At 40.6% G+C, this 15,512-nt stretch overlaps 1 protein-coding gene across 1 annotated transcript in view; it reads left to right on the top strand.

Annotated features, from left to right (window-relative positions):
- LOC122808152 (C-type lectin domain family 4 member A-like) overlaps positions 1-15,512 on the top strand; it is a 485,199-nt gene that overhangs the window by 386,746 nt on the left and 82,941 nt on the right. Inside the window, exon 4 of the mRNA XM_044079124.1 lies at positions 14,798-14,949. Within this exon, the coding sequence (XP_043935059.1) occupies positions 14,798-14,949 (152 nt within the window). The remainder of the gene's footprint in view (positions 1-14,797; positions 14,950-15,512) is intronic.

Below are 15,512 nucleotides of genomic sequence, written 5' to 3'. Positions count from 1 at the left end.
GTAACTGGCAAATTACTATGTTTTGTTTAAACCACCTGCTATGTGGTGTGGCAGGTTAATGCAGTGCTCTGCAGGTGCGATGGTCTTGGGTTCAAAATATGGGGCAGATGTTTATTTTGTATGTGTGTATTATATATTGAAAACACATAACTTCAATATAGCTCTATTTAGCTGAACTTAGTGAAGCTGAGGGACATGGCGCATCATCCAGTATCAAGCTAAAATATATAAAGAAAAGAAAAATGGGGAGATAGGAAAGTGGTGAAATAGGGCTCAAGCAGTACAGCAACAACTTTGCACTTTGACAGGATTTGTACATGAACTGAATTCTTACCCCCAGAGGGAGGAGTGAGGAAAACATAAATGCATTGTCAAGCCAATTGGACAAAATTACTTGTGTCAAGTGGACACATACAAAATGGAGAGCTCTGTATGGGGCATTTTTTTGGGGGGGACAGGTGCCCATTTTTTTAAGGTTCATAGGTTCATAGGGTCATACTAGGCTATCTGCCCTAGGGCATTTATAAGCCTAGCCAGAGTGTGTTTGGCTTTCACCACCCATTTTAAATTAATTTTGCTATGCCCTTTTTTGAGGTTAGTATACTGTGCCTCTGTCTAACAGTGACACAGAAGTGATAGCCGGGGTAAACCTATGATCTCCCATCCACTCATCAAGATTCCTCTTGAAGGGAGTCAATGTGGGACTCTGCCTAACCTGGACTGGGATTTTATTCCAGAGTGAAGGGAGCCTCTGGGTTATGAATCTGTCCCTCCAGCATGTCCTATTTATTTCAGTGCTGAGGTTTAAGTTTCTCAAGTGCATAGCTTGATGGGATTTGGATTTTCTGAGGTGCAGCATGTCCATTAATTCCGGGTTGGACATGGCTTTATACGTCAGGCACAGATCGCCTCTGAGCAGGCGGTATGCCATTGAGTAGAGCTGGAGTTTCTTTAACCGGGCAGCATATGGCATCTGTTTGAGCCCTTTGATCCTCTTGGTGAGGTACTTTTGGGGTTTTTCCAGTTGCTGCAGGTGTCTGGTAAGGTACATCCCAAAAGGGGCATCGTACTCAATTATGGGCCTGATGAGGGATGAGTAAAGAGGCACAATGACCTCCCCTGATCTAGATGTGAATCCCTTCATGATTAGGTGGGCTATATAAAATGTTTTTCTAATCACTTTGGCCACGTGGTTGTCAAATGAGAGATTGCTATCAACTTGGGTCCCCAGGTCCCTAATGACTTCTTCTGTACTTAATGGATTACCACCTATGTGGTAATTTGTGGGCACTTTGTTTTTACCAAAGGGGATGACTATACACTTTTTGGCGTTTAGCTTGAGGCCATGGCTCCGGCACCAGTTGTCTGTTTCTATGAGGCCCTTTTGGAGGATGCTTGTGTCGGCTGGAGAGTCGATTATGGCACCCAGTTTACAGTCATCTGCGAACTTGGTCAGCCACAGTCCTTCCGTGTTGGCCTGTGCCACTGAGAAATATATACCGAACAAGAGAGGTCCCAGGACTGAGCCTTGTGGGACGCCACTTGTAACTGGTTTGGAGTCTGACATGGCTCCAGCAATTCTAACCATGTGGGTTCTGTCCTTGAGCCAGTTAGCAACCCATCTAGTGACATAGGGGTTTATATTTAAGCTGGTGAGCTTATCTATAATGCCCGAGTGGGGTATTGTATCGAAGGCTTTTGCGAGGTCCAGATAGGCTGTGTGGACCACCTTACCCTCCTCAATAGCCTTGGTGACTGTTTCAAAGAAATCGACCCGGTTTAAGAGGCAGAATCTGCCCCTAACAAAGCCAAACTGGATAGGATCCAGTGCCTGTAGGTCCCCAATATCTTTATTTATGAGGTCCATGATGATCCTTTCCATAGCTTTGCAGACCAAGCTAGTCAGGCTTATGGGGCGATAGTTTCCAGGATCTGTTGAGGCACCACCTTTGTGGAGAGGGACCACTGTTGCTGTACGCCACTCTTTGGGTACATATCCTGTAGTAAGGCTGAGATTGAACAGTAGTTTTATGTTTGGGTTTAGCTCTTCTTGGAGTTCATGTAGGACGCAGCCCGGGACACCGTCTGGTCTCATTGATGCTGTGTTTTTTGCTTTGGAGAGGGCGGCTCTTACCTGAGCATCTGAGATGTCAGGGGGGAAGCACTCTGTTGGGATAGATATTTGCCCTTTTTGTGGGGGGGGGGGGGAGTTTGCACTGAACCTGTCAGCTAGGATGTTGGCAATGTCTGTGGGTTTGGTGTATTTTTTGTCATTTTGGACTAATTCTGAGCATATCTGGGAATTCCCACCCAGGTTCCTAACATAACTAAAGAAAGCCTTGTGATTATCCTTAGTGTCCAGTGCAATTTTTCTCTTGAAGCTGGCCTTAGATGATTTTATGAGTGCCCGTAGTTTTTTGCTAATACTGATCAGAGATGCCTTCCCTTTTTGGGATTTTGCTCTATCATGTAGTAGCTTCCTCCTTCTATTGTATAGTTTGTTTATGGCTGGGGTCCACCAGACAGGACGTCTGCCTTTGAAGGATTGGGTCTTGGTTTTATTTGGGATTGCATGATCCATGCATTCCTGAAGGTGTTCATAGAATGTGATTATAAAGGATTCTACGGTCTGTGCCGTATTTTCCACAGGCCCGGGGGCTTTGAAGGATTCCACCTCAGTTTTGAGGCATGTGAAATTTGCTTTCGAGATGTTTTTCACTGTGGTTTTCTGGGCAGGGGGTGGGGTCGGGATGTGAATATCCAGTGAGATTAGTTTATGGTCTGATCTTACCAGTGAGGGATACACTTCTGGTCTGGAGCATTGTGTCCCCATGTTGGTGATGATCAGGTCCAGTATGTTTTCCACTCTTGTGGGAGTGGTAACAAGTTGTTCCATAGCATTTGAGTTTATAAATTCTAGGAACCTTTGGGCTAGGGTGTTGGAGCTAGAGTAATGCTCCCAGTCTATGTTTGGGTAGTTGAAGTCGCCCAATATAATGGTGTTTGGATAGACCTTCATATTTTCCAGTATTCTCAGGAAGGCCAAGTGGGGTTCCTGTGTTTGGGAGGGTGGTCTGTAGCAGGCTATAAACTGGAAGGCAGTTTTACCCACTGTTAGTTGCACATGGATAGTCTCTGATGCTTCGTGCTGTGCCACCAACCTGAAGGTGTGGGTATCTTTGTGAATATTGATACTCCCCTCCTTTTGTGGTTCGGTCCAAGTTTTGGGGCCGAAAAGCATGGTATGAGGTATAACCTGGTAGTGCTGGGGTGCTCTCAGGAGCCTTGAACCAGGTTTCTGTTACTGCACAGATATCAATGTTCTCCATGGTAAGGAGAGTTTCGAGTGCGTGCATCTTGAGGTTTAGACTTCTGGCGTTGAGTAGCATTACTCTTAGTTTCTTATCCCTTGTGATACCTATGGAGGTGGGTTTGTCTTTTGAGCCTTGCCTAAAAAAGGGACTATGGGGGTAGGAAGAGCCTTTGCCAATATCCAAAAGCCCAGGGGTGACAGGTGCAAGCCGTCCCTAGCGAAGCATCGTGGTTTGTCGAGCATGTCATCCCAGGCTGACAGGCATTGGATCCCCTTTGAATGACACCAATACTTAAGCCAATTGTTGAAATTGATCATCTTGTCTTCATATTGTGGCATCATTCTTGGTGAGGGTAAGATGCTACTCAAGGTCAGGGTCATACCGGCCTGGGCTACATGCTCAGAGAGCTCCTCTATGTCTCTTTTCATGTAGTCCAGGGAGGTATGTCTCAGGTCATTCACACCAGCATGGACAATGACTGAGTCATATTTGTACTTGCCTTGGACTGACCTGAGTGCTTGTGTTATGTGGCGGATCCTAGCGCCCGACAGGCAGCTCACCGTGATCTTCTCCTTGTTCAGCCTGGTGAGCGGGATGTCAGTGTGCCTGACGATAGAGTCACCTATTACAAGTGTATCAGGTGTGTTGTTTAGCCTTAAGGGCTGTGACTGTTCGGCACACTGGCTTTGTGAGCTATGTGTTGCACGTGTTTTGTTTTGGGGTAGCGGTTGCTTGGGTGTCTGCTTTGGAGGTCTCTGCTGCTTAGGCATATTTTTATTTAGAGCCTCCAGTATGTTTTGTGTGTTTATGTGTTTGGTTTGCTGTCGTGGTAGGTCTATGTGAGACTGGAATTGTAGTGAGTGTGGTTTCCTTCTCCTCCTGACTGGTTACGCCAGTACTGAGTTGAGAGAGCTTAGCCTCCAGTTTGGCTATATGGTTGCATCTCTTACATGTGTTGGAATTTGTTGGGAGGAGGAGCGGGTTGTCTGTGTACATGAGGCACTTGTAACATTGCCTCAAGATTCCCAGATTCACCAGCTGGACCGGAGAGGAGATTGACAACTGACCTTTGGACATGCTAGAATAGTATTGGGAATTCGTTTATAATTGAAAAAAATGGCCAATGCGGAACAAGGTACTCAAGCGGAGTTTGTGAGGGTGTAGTGCTTTTAATTTTTTAGTGCTGACTTATATAATTGCTTTAGTGAGCAAGTGCCAGGTAACTTAAATGCAATGTGTTACAGGTAACTTAAATGCAAAAACAACAAACAGTAACTTTCTTTCAAGTGAAACAAGGAAATAAGTACAGTAAGCAATGCAGATATCACTATAGGTGAGAGTGGAATGTTTATAAAGGGACATAAGTAAGTGTGGGGGAGATAAGTTGGGTATGTGAGGATGCATTTTCAGACAGACAAGACAGACAAGACACCAACTGGGGTGGTGTGTGACACATGAGGGGGTGAACACCTTGGATGCGGAGGGTGTTGTGGAATCTCAGTCCCATGTGCCTTCACGCGGTAGCAATGTGACTCACATCCCTACCCATGGGATGGTCAGCACTGCTCCAGCACTGACCCAGGGTGGCAGTGGTGGGGGCTGGGCACTGGGTTGAGGCTACCCCACCAGGTTGGCCAGCATGCCCTTCATCTGGTGGAGGTGTTGTAAATACTCACATTGCACGATCCTGCTCACCAAAACCAGCAGCTCATCATGGGTGACAACTCCCCTTCCACCCCCACTCCCAGAGGAGGCCCAGTCTCATCTAGTGGGTCTGAACTACATGACAACACAGGTAATGCAGGGGCAGCACAGGGGGCACCATTGGTCTGGGTCCCAGGTGTGGTGGGACTCAGTGCCACGGTTGGAGGAGGCAAGGTAGGCGGATCAGCTGGAACCAGCCTACCTTGACACACTGTGGTAAATGAGTTATAGCAATAAGTAAGGTTAGTAATAACCAAACCATTGTTAGTATTAACAGAATGGAACATCACATTTATTAATCCACATACATATTAATGTATATTATGTGTAACACAACATTAAGTAACAGTAATAGAACAGTCAGTATGTTAACAGCATACCAGTAAGAATTAAACCATAAGACCAACAAAACAGTTTAACAAAATATGTTAATATTGAATCATAATAATACATTGTAAGAATAAGTTAAATATTAGCAAAATATAGTTATTTTAACAAAATATGTTAATATTAAATCACATTAATAAATAATAATAAATAAATGATGATAAGGTGTAGGGAGAGAGAGAAAAACTTTCCATTAATGACAGTGCAGATGATATCCCTGAAAACACTGGTAATACATACTTCTACATTTGTGTAGTGTCAGTTGTGAGTACAGTGACTACAATTCTGCTATAGCTGATGTAGCACATACATACCTCTCAAGCTGATAGCAAGGGTCAGTATGGGCCAAGTAATAACAAATGCAGGTGCACAACTACACAGAAGAGTTTCTCATAATGTAGACTTGTATAACTACCAAGGTCTTCTGCAAATAGATTTCATAATACAATGCATTCCAGGTTGTCATTTATCTGGTAATCATATGACATATAGATTAGGCAGTTTTAATTACATTTTGAGAAATAATGACACTTGAGAGGCATGTTTTGTGTACAGAAAGTAAACTAGACAGCAGTCATGCCTTAGTTGGCAGGCATGGGAATAGAACCCAACAGCTATGACCGCAGGGGACATTGCAAATAATGTAACAAATGACTGCAGCAACTTAGTACAGACATGCAAGAAATACAATCCTACCACAAATATTCAGACAGATTTAGCTAGGAAAACACAATGCTGCTTAATACTTTATTGGTATTGCTGATAATTCTCTGTTGCATCTACACACAATATCTGCTCATAACACGGGCTATCTCAACCATATACCTTTTGTTCCTGGAGTGGGAGAAAATGAGTATTATGTGACTAAAATTGGCCTGAAGATTACTTTGAACCATACTATGAGTTGAACAATGCATGTTACAGGGCATTTGTTTAGCATTATAGAGTGATTACAGTGTTATACTTCACTGCAGTGACAATAGAACACACATGCAAGGAATACCACTGTACTGCAAGTATTAAGACAGATTTATTCAGGAATCTACAATGCTGCTTAACACTTCATTGGTATTTTTGATAATTCTCTGTGAAGTCCACACACAATATCTGCCCATAGAGTGGGCTACCTCACCCATATACCTTTATTATCTGCAGTAGGAGGAACACAGAGCATTATTTGACTTATATTGACCTGTAGACAGCCTTGGATTGTACAATGAGTTGAGCAATACAGTTTGCAGGCCATTAGTCTTGCATTCTACAGCTATTACAGTGTTACATTTGACTGCAGCAACATTACCATAGACATGCAATGCATACAACTCTACTGCAATTGTTATGACACCGCAATCCTACTGTACACCATTTTGCTTACTGTTATTAGTATTGTTTATTGTTTGTTGCAATACAGTTGTCATTGTTCATTTATTGCACTACAGCTCTAATTGCCCATTTAGTATACTACAGTTCTACTTGCCCATTTAGTGCACTACAATTTTTATTGTGTATACTTTATTTCAATAAATTTGTTACTCTTTATAGCTTATTGTACCACAGTTAGCATAATAAATCTATACTTACCACACTCACTGCACAACCTGGCCAGGAGCCCAGCATGGGACTGAACATCGCAAGTCCTCTCAGCTGCAGTTGTTGGGAGAGAAGGACACCATTATGCATACCAGTTTTGCATACATTTAGCTTGCATTTTGGTAAACAGTGGAAGAAGAAGAAGTGGAAACATACTTACATATAGGTTCATAGGTATGTACTAGGCTAATGGCCCTGAAGCCTTTAAAAGCCTAGCCCCAAAAAATTGCCCAGGCACTGTGCCACCCGATTATGGGACATGCCCATCTCTCGCTTCTTGTACCCAGGTGTGCAATGTTCCTTTTCTCCTCTTCAGGTCATCATAATGGTGATGACACTGCCCACCAGTGCGGTGCATATCAGTAGCACTGGTAAGATCCCTGGCCAACTGGTTCCAGGCCTCAGCCTTACATTCTGAGCCCTGAAAACCACCCTGCATCAGCCTGGGCTCATAATTCTGTACCAGGAGCCCAAGGAAAAACTCTAGACTCCTGCACACACCATCTCTGTACCTGAAAGCATGTACCCTCTGCAACACCACCTGGCATATTAGGAGATAAGCAGACTCCAAAGAATGGTACAGAATTCCCACCTATTGCACCTAATATAGATTGTTATCCCACCCTTACACATCATTGAGCAACATTCAAAAAAGTGCCACATCACATAGCATTGCACAAACCTGCTAAGCAGAACTAAGCAGCATGAAAACTCACACAACCATGGTTTTAGCAAAGCCTAGTACCACACAAACAGTAGTAGCCTTTAGCATGTTTAAGCAGTGATCAGCACAGCACAGCACTGCCATAGTTAACAAATTTGTTTTTAAAATTAAACACAAACAATAAATTAAATTACAGACATGTTATGACTGCTACAGACTCATACCCAGGACCTACTAAGCATTAGACCATAACTCTACCCATTTAGCTACTTGGATGTTATGAAAACTAGTATACCTTCACATATACTATTAGGCTACCTACTGGTGTTGCTGAGTATCATGCCGCACCATGCAAGCAAGCTTAAACATAACCATAAATAAATAAATAATTACATCCAGTTTCTATTTTTAGATGTCTTGCAAGTGTCGACTATATATGTAAGAGTGCCGCTCGGCTTTGCTACTCTCCTCGCTACACCATGCAAATGGCAACTAAAAGAGTAAAAAATAATAATAAAAATTAATTATGATAATTAATTACATCCAGTTTCTATTTTTAGATTGTAGCAGTTGTTAGCTGTCTATATGTAAGTGCAGCTTGGCATTGCTGCACTCTGCACTGCTCCGCACAAACATACAACAATTAAGGATCTATTCTTGGCCCCCTCCTCTTCAATATATTTGTCAATGACTTTCATAAATCTATCCCATTTGCAAACATCATCCAATATGCAGATGATTCCACCATTATCTGCTCTGCCACCTCCTGCTCACTGCTCCAAAAACTTACTCAGGAAGCCTTTTCAATAACTGAACATTGGATGAAAATAAACCCCTTAGCACTCAATGGCTCCAAAACAAAACTTATGGTATTCACCCCTTCCAAATCCACCTCCTTCAATACCAACTCCTTCTCAATTACCAGCCTAAATAACTCACCCCTAGAACTAGTGTCTGAAACTAAGCTACTAGGTGTACTAATTGACAATCAGCTTAGTTACAATTCCCATCTACTACTAAATATTAAAAAAAAACATCAAAAACTAGGTATGATCTACCGTCAGAACCAATACCTTACAAGCTCCTCCAAAATTACACTCGCTTCCTCTTTTCTCATCCCCTCCCTTCTCTATGGGGCTCCATTACTGACTAATCTTCAGACCTCCCTAAAAAAACAGCTTTCCTCTTGCTATAACAAAATAGCCAAATTCGCCAACAGCCACAGGTCCACCACCCACCATTGTTCTTCTCTTCAAAAATTAAATTGGCTTGAATTACCAAATCAACTCATATATATACAGCTGACTTTCGCTCACAAGCTCATTCTCAGCCCTTCTCTTTGTCCCTCCCTGTCTTCTGCCTTCAAAATGCACCTACCAAATAGAGTCCTAAGGTCTAATAATCAAAACCTATTAGAAGTACACAAACCATGTCATCCCCCAGGCAAACACTTACTATCTTTTAACCTTGCCCGTCTCTGGAACTCACTTCCTCCATCCATTCGTACCACCACTAACAAATTCATGTTCAAAAAATCTCTTCATATATACCTAAGGTCCCAATGGGATTGTTCTTGCTCCCTCCCCTCATAGATCTATGATATTCCATCCTCCCCTCACACTTATGACACATAACTCAACCTATTAAAGCTTATGTTCCCTCAGAATAGTTATTTTATAATGTAATTTTGTGTTTCCTCCTCAACAACTTCTCTGAATGCATATCTCATTACTGTTTTCAACTTATTCCTCATCAGATTGTATTATTTTTTTTTTGAATGTTTCTTGAATTTTGAGCCTAAATGTTTTTAATGTTTTATCTCTGCTCTGTATAATTATTATTGTAGCTTTTGTATGTACCTAATTTTTGTCTGTATCGGAGCTTTTCTCCCCAGGACTCCATTGAAAACGGGTTCTTTTGGCCGAATGGACTATCCTGGTAAACCAACTGCAAATAAATAAATAAATAAAAACAATTACATAATGTAAATATTATAACAGCAAACACATAATATAAATATATCACACATACAGGACACTTTCATAGCATTTCAGCAGTAGCAGAGAACATTACAGGGAACCTCACCCTGCACATAACATCTGATCAGGCATCTACATCCATGGGTAGCTTCTACACTTCTCCCTACATGGATTCAATATCCCTGTTCCTATGCTTTTCCTCAGCAGTGCACCATCATTAATATGCATGGCATGCTGCCAAGTGGGAACTGTTGCCGTGTAAAGGCTCTACATGGTGCCTACACAGATTTTATTAAATCCTTGGGTGTATTTTTTTCCCGTGGAGATAGTGGGCATATTTTATGGTATGTATGCTAGCCTATATTAGCTTTGTTTTTTTTTGTGTGTTTTTTAATGCTAGTGTTATTTATTTATTTATTTAATTTATTTATTTATTGTAATTTGTCTTTTCTGTATATATCATAATTTGCCATTGAAGCTCATGAGCTTGTTTTCCATGAAAGTATTGAAGATTTTACTTTCCATCGTTAAGTCTTTTGAGTGGCAGTTCTTACTTGGTTTTTTTATTTATTATTTATTTATTTGCAGTTTGATTACCAGGGTGCTCCATTGGGCCTTGAGGAGCCCATTTTCAATGGAATCCTGGGGAGAAAAGCTCCAAGTTACAACTAGTTAAAGTAACAGTATTACAAATACAAATACAATACAATTAAAGAAAAGTAAAAATAAAATAAAATAAATTTTAGGTTACACAGAGCTACTAAGAAGTCATAGCTGTAAATTTATAGCTGTTAACTAGAATTTAGAAAATAATAATGTCAGAGTAGGTCAAGTATCACAGTTTTAACAATAATCAAATGTCAGGGTAGATAAAATATTCCATGTTACATGTCAGAGTAGATAAAGTGTCACAGTTTAACGATAATGAAAAGTCAGGGTAGATACCAAACTGAAAATAAAATAAATAAATAAGTATCACAGTATTAACAATAATCAAGTTAGTTCCAGCTGTAAAAGGTAGTGCAAAGGACCCTGTATAATGCATTAAGGAGGAATAAAAAGTGACAGCTTGTTAAGAAGGTGTCAGCAGAAGTGTTTGAAGTAGGAAGGGATTATAGATAGAGATATTATGTAGGATGACAGTGAGAGCATTCCCACAGCGATGTTAGGTGAGAGTGGAGAAGGGATTATAGATAGGGATATTATGTAGGATGAGAGCAAGAGCATTCCCACAGTGATGTTAGGTGAGAGTGGAGAAGAGATTATAGATAGGGATATTATGTAGGATGAGAGAGAGAGCATTCCCACAGTGATGTTAGGTGAGAGTGGAGAAGAGATTATAGATAGGGATATTATGTAGGATGAGAGCGAGAGCATTCCCACAGCGATGTTAGGTGAGAGTGGAGACGGGATTATAGATAGAGATATTATGTAGGATGAGAGAGAGAGAGCATTCCCACAGCGATGTTAGGTGAGAGTGGAGACGGGATTATAGATAGAGATATTATGTAGGATGAGAGAGAGAGCATTCCCACAGCGATGTTAGGTGAGAGTGGAGAAGGGATTATAGATAGGGATATTATGTAGGATGAGAGCAAGAGCATTCCCACAGCGATGTTAGGTGAGAGTGGAGAAGGGATTATAGATAGGGATATTATGTGGGATGAGAGCAAGTGCATTCCCACAGCGATGTTAGGTGAGAGTGGAGAAGGGATTATAGATAGGGATATTATGTAGGATGAGAGAGTGAGCATTCCCACAGCGATGTTAAGTGAGAGTGGAGAAGGGATTATAGATAGGGATATTATGTAGGATGAGAGCAAGAGCATTCTCACAGCGATGTTAGGTGAGAGTGGAGAAGGGATTATAGATAGGGATATTATGTAGGATGAGAGAGAGAGCATTCCCACAGTGATGTTAGGTGAGAGTGGAGAAGGGATTATAGATAGGGATATTATGTAGGATGAGAGAGAGAGCATTCCCACAGCGATGTTAGGTGAGAGTGGAGACGGGATTATAGATAGAGATATTTTGTAGGATGAGAGAGAGAGCATTCCCACAGTGATGTTAGGTGAGAGTGGAGAAGGGATTATAGATAGGGATATTATGTAGGATGAGAGAGAGAGCATTCCTACAGCGATGTTAGGTGAGAGTGGAGAAGAGATTTAAAGATAGAGAGGCTACTGGTGGTACGGATGAGAGGTGGGAGGGAGTTCCAGTGGTGTGCGAGGCAGAAGGAAAGAAGCTTTGCCATGTGGGCGAGAGGGTTTATGCAGTTCAATATGATTTTGTTGGTTGGATCGCAGGCATCTGTTGGGAAGATGCATTTTAAATGTTGAGATGAGGGAGGGACAGAGAGAAGGGCGAAATATAAGTTTATGTGCTTGGATAAGTTGCATGTAGATAAGATAATTGGGGAGTTCAAGCCATTTCAGTTGGTGTAGGGAAGTACAATGATGGGTGCCGGATCTGTGGTCAGTTTTGAATTTTGCAATCTGTAGTAACAGGAGGAGAGTTTGGATTTGAGGGAGGATTGCAGGTTGGTAAGGATAGAGGCTCCATATAGTAGGGATGCGATTAGGTAGGTGTTGGCAAGAGTGAGCCGGATAGGGGGAGAGATAAATTGGTAATGACGATAAAGCATGCCCAGTATTTTGTGTGTTTTTTTTTGCAAGCAAATGATTGTCAGACTTTAGTTGACCATCAATTTGGATGCCTAAGTGTTTGGCAAAGGAGACAGTTTCAAGAGAAGTGTTATCTTTGCTAGTAATAAGGAAAGAGTGTTTATCTAAGGTAATGCTTCTGGAGGGAGAAAATAACATTAGTTTAGTCTTGTTAGCATTTAGTGCTAAATGGTTCTGGATCATCCCTAGATCTGTAGCAGAGAATGCTTCTTGGGTAAGTTTCATTATAAATGGTTCTGGAGCATCCATAGCTCTGCAGCAGACAATGCTTCTTGGGTAAGTTTCATTATAAATGGTTCTGGAGCATCCATAGCTCTGCAGCAGAGATTGCTTCTTGGGTAAGTTTCATTATAAATGGTTCTGGGGCACGCATAGCTCTGCAGCAGAGAATGCTTCTTGGGTAAGTTTCATTATAAATGGTTCTGGAGCATCCATAGCTCTATAGCAGAGAATGCTTCTTGGGTAAGTTTCATTATAAATGGTTCTGGAGCATGCATAGCTCTGTAGCAATGCTTCTTGGGTAAGTTTCATTAGGGTAGAAGTGCAGGAAGAAGAGCAGATTATTGTTGAATTGTCTGTGTATTGAATAAGTTTAAAGTTAGGGATTGCTTAGTGGAAGTCATTGCTAAAGATGTTAAATAGAAGGGGACCTAGAACTGAGCCTTGGGGTACACCAGTGGGTGTGAATTGGAAAGGGGAAATTGCTTTTTTCCACTTAACTGCTTGTTGTCTATTTGATAAATAGCTGGTGAACCAGTTAATAGAGGAGTGGGATAGGTTTAGTTTACAGAGCTTAGTAAGAAGAAGGTTATGAGAGATTGTGCTGAAAGCTTTAGATAGATGAAGGAGGAGGATGGAAACAATGTGACCAGAGTCACAGGCCTTGTTTACAGTTTTGAGGAAGGAGAGGAGAGCTGTGGTACTACTATGGCCAGGACGGAATCCGTGCCGAGTGGAAGTTAAAGGTTATTATTGATGAGGTAGGGTAGGAGTTGTAGATGGAAACATTTTTCGAGAATTTTAGAGATGGGGGACAGGATAGCAATGGAACGGAAGTTGGAGATATCATTATTGCTGCCACCCTTGTGGAGTGGAATAATATAGGCCTTTTTCCAGATCTGGGGAACATGGCATTCAGAAATACATCAATTTATTAGGATGCTGATAGGGTAGGCTATGGCTTCTGCAGCAGTCTTTAGGAAGAAGGAGGGTATTTCATCGGTTGCATTAGAACATGGTTTTAGTTTTTGAAGAAGTTTTTTTTATAGTAGAGATGGAAATAGGGTTTGTGGTGAAATGAGGAGGTTGTGGGTATTGGAGTTATGGGAGAAGGGGTTCTGTGGAGGTTGCTGGGTGGCTGGTGATTTCATGGTAAAGGATGATGTTAATTTTGAGAAGGAGTTAATAAAGAATGAATTAATTTGGGTAGCTAGATCTGAGTCTAAGGCATTAGGGTCAGGGCAAGGGTTTTCTTTTTTACCTGGGCTTAGAAGGGAAGAGATGCCATCCCAGAATTTCTTAGGGTCATTGTTGTTTTTGGTTTGGAGAATGGAGAAATAGGCTTTACGGTCACTGTTAATGAGTTTTTTAGCTTTGTTGTGAAGCGATTTGTATTCAATAAGGGAAGTGGAAGTTTTAGTTTTATGATAGTGGGTCCAGGCTTTGTCGTGGTTTTGCATTGTAATTAAGGTGTTCCTAGTTTCCTAGTTAGCCAATTGACAGATTTACTCTGTTTACATTTGCTAGGCTGATGAAATCAACATATACAGAGTTTTTTGATGATGCCTATGTATATTTTTGTTATTTCTACTTTGTACTAAATTATGTGTTGTTATGTCACACTCTTTTGAGATCAATTGCTGGGATAGTTTATTGCCGTATGATTTATAGATATCCTGGTTGGTCAATGCAGTTCTATGAGGAAGTGCATTATTTTTGTTTTTTAATATATCTATCTATATCTATATAGATGGTTATATATATATATAGATGGTTATATATTTATTTTAGCAATAATCCATGACTATGTGTGGGTCTATCAGGAATTACCCACAGTTGGTATGGATGGCCATGAGGTCAAAGCCTTAGTTATTAAACAAAGCCAACCTGGGTTAATCCTGAAATTCTCACATACCGGCATGGGTTATTGCTATTATACAATGGTAAACAAAGTCCAGAAAAACAGTGCAAACCAACCAACAAATAAACAAAACAAAAGCACTGTTTTGAGGAGAAGCCAAGCACCGGACAGCTGTAGGTACAAATCCAAGTAATTTATTGAAAAACCATACACAAAACATAAAACGCTACACAGCACCATGCGTTTTTCATCTATTAAATCAGACTTCATCAGACAAAAGACATATTAAAACCACATGTATATATAATGCCAAGAATATTTGAACAACCCAATGAGAATAAATCTCATGAATATTTAATCACAGAAATGTAATGGTCTATTATGCTGTCTTTCAGGAAAGTGGTCTGAGTGCTGCCCAGAAGACTGGATGATATTTGATCATAACTGTTACTACTTTTCCTCAATGTATTATAACTGGTCTGAGGCTCAGAAACAGTGCGAAAAAAATCAGTCTAATTTAGTGATGATCAAAAGTGCTGAGCAACAGGTGAGAAAAACAAGATTTGATTAATATCTATAATTCTGAATATGCTATTTTCATTTAATGTCAAGTAGCAGGGGCCATATTCATGCTTCTATTAAAAGAAATGCCAAAATTATTTTATATCATTTATGGTAACAATATAACCTCTGCTAATCGTCTGCCATTTTATATGTCATAGTATAAATGCAGTTTGCATTTTGATATAAAGTAAGTGTACTTTTTAATAGTGACCTATGAAATGATTTAATATAGTCCTGTATTTCAACAAAAAATATGTTTTGCAACATATCTTTGATAGTATATTTCATTTTTTGTGAATATGAGTTTTGTGATATACTACAACCATATGTACTATATTTGTATTTGAAGCTTCTCTACCTTGACCTCATGTGAAAATGTATTTTGTTCAGTCACAATATCCCACTAACAAAGTAAATAAATAATGTGCATACTCTTAATAAATCATACAGGTTAATTTGTTTATGACCCCATCAGCCCCAGAGACAAAAAACACACCAAGTTGTGGTGCAGTCAGCTCTATTGAACAATTCATGCAATAATAAATC

Source organism: Protopterus annectens, chromosome 8.part0 (genome assembly GCF_019279795.1).
Source record: "Protopterus annectens isolate FY-2018-M chromosome 8.part0, PAN1.0, whole genome shotgun sequence".
In the NCBI taxonomy this organism is placed as follows: Eukaryota; Metazoa; Chordata; order Ceratodontiformes; family Protopteridae; genus Protopterus; species Protopterus annectens.
Note: the sequence above shows the minus strand (reverse complement) of the source record. Positions and strands in the feature narration are given on the sequence as shown.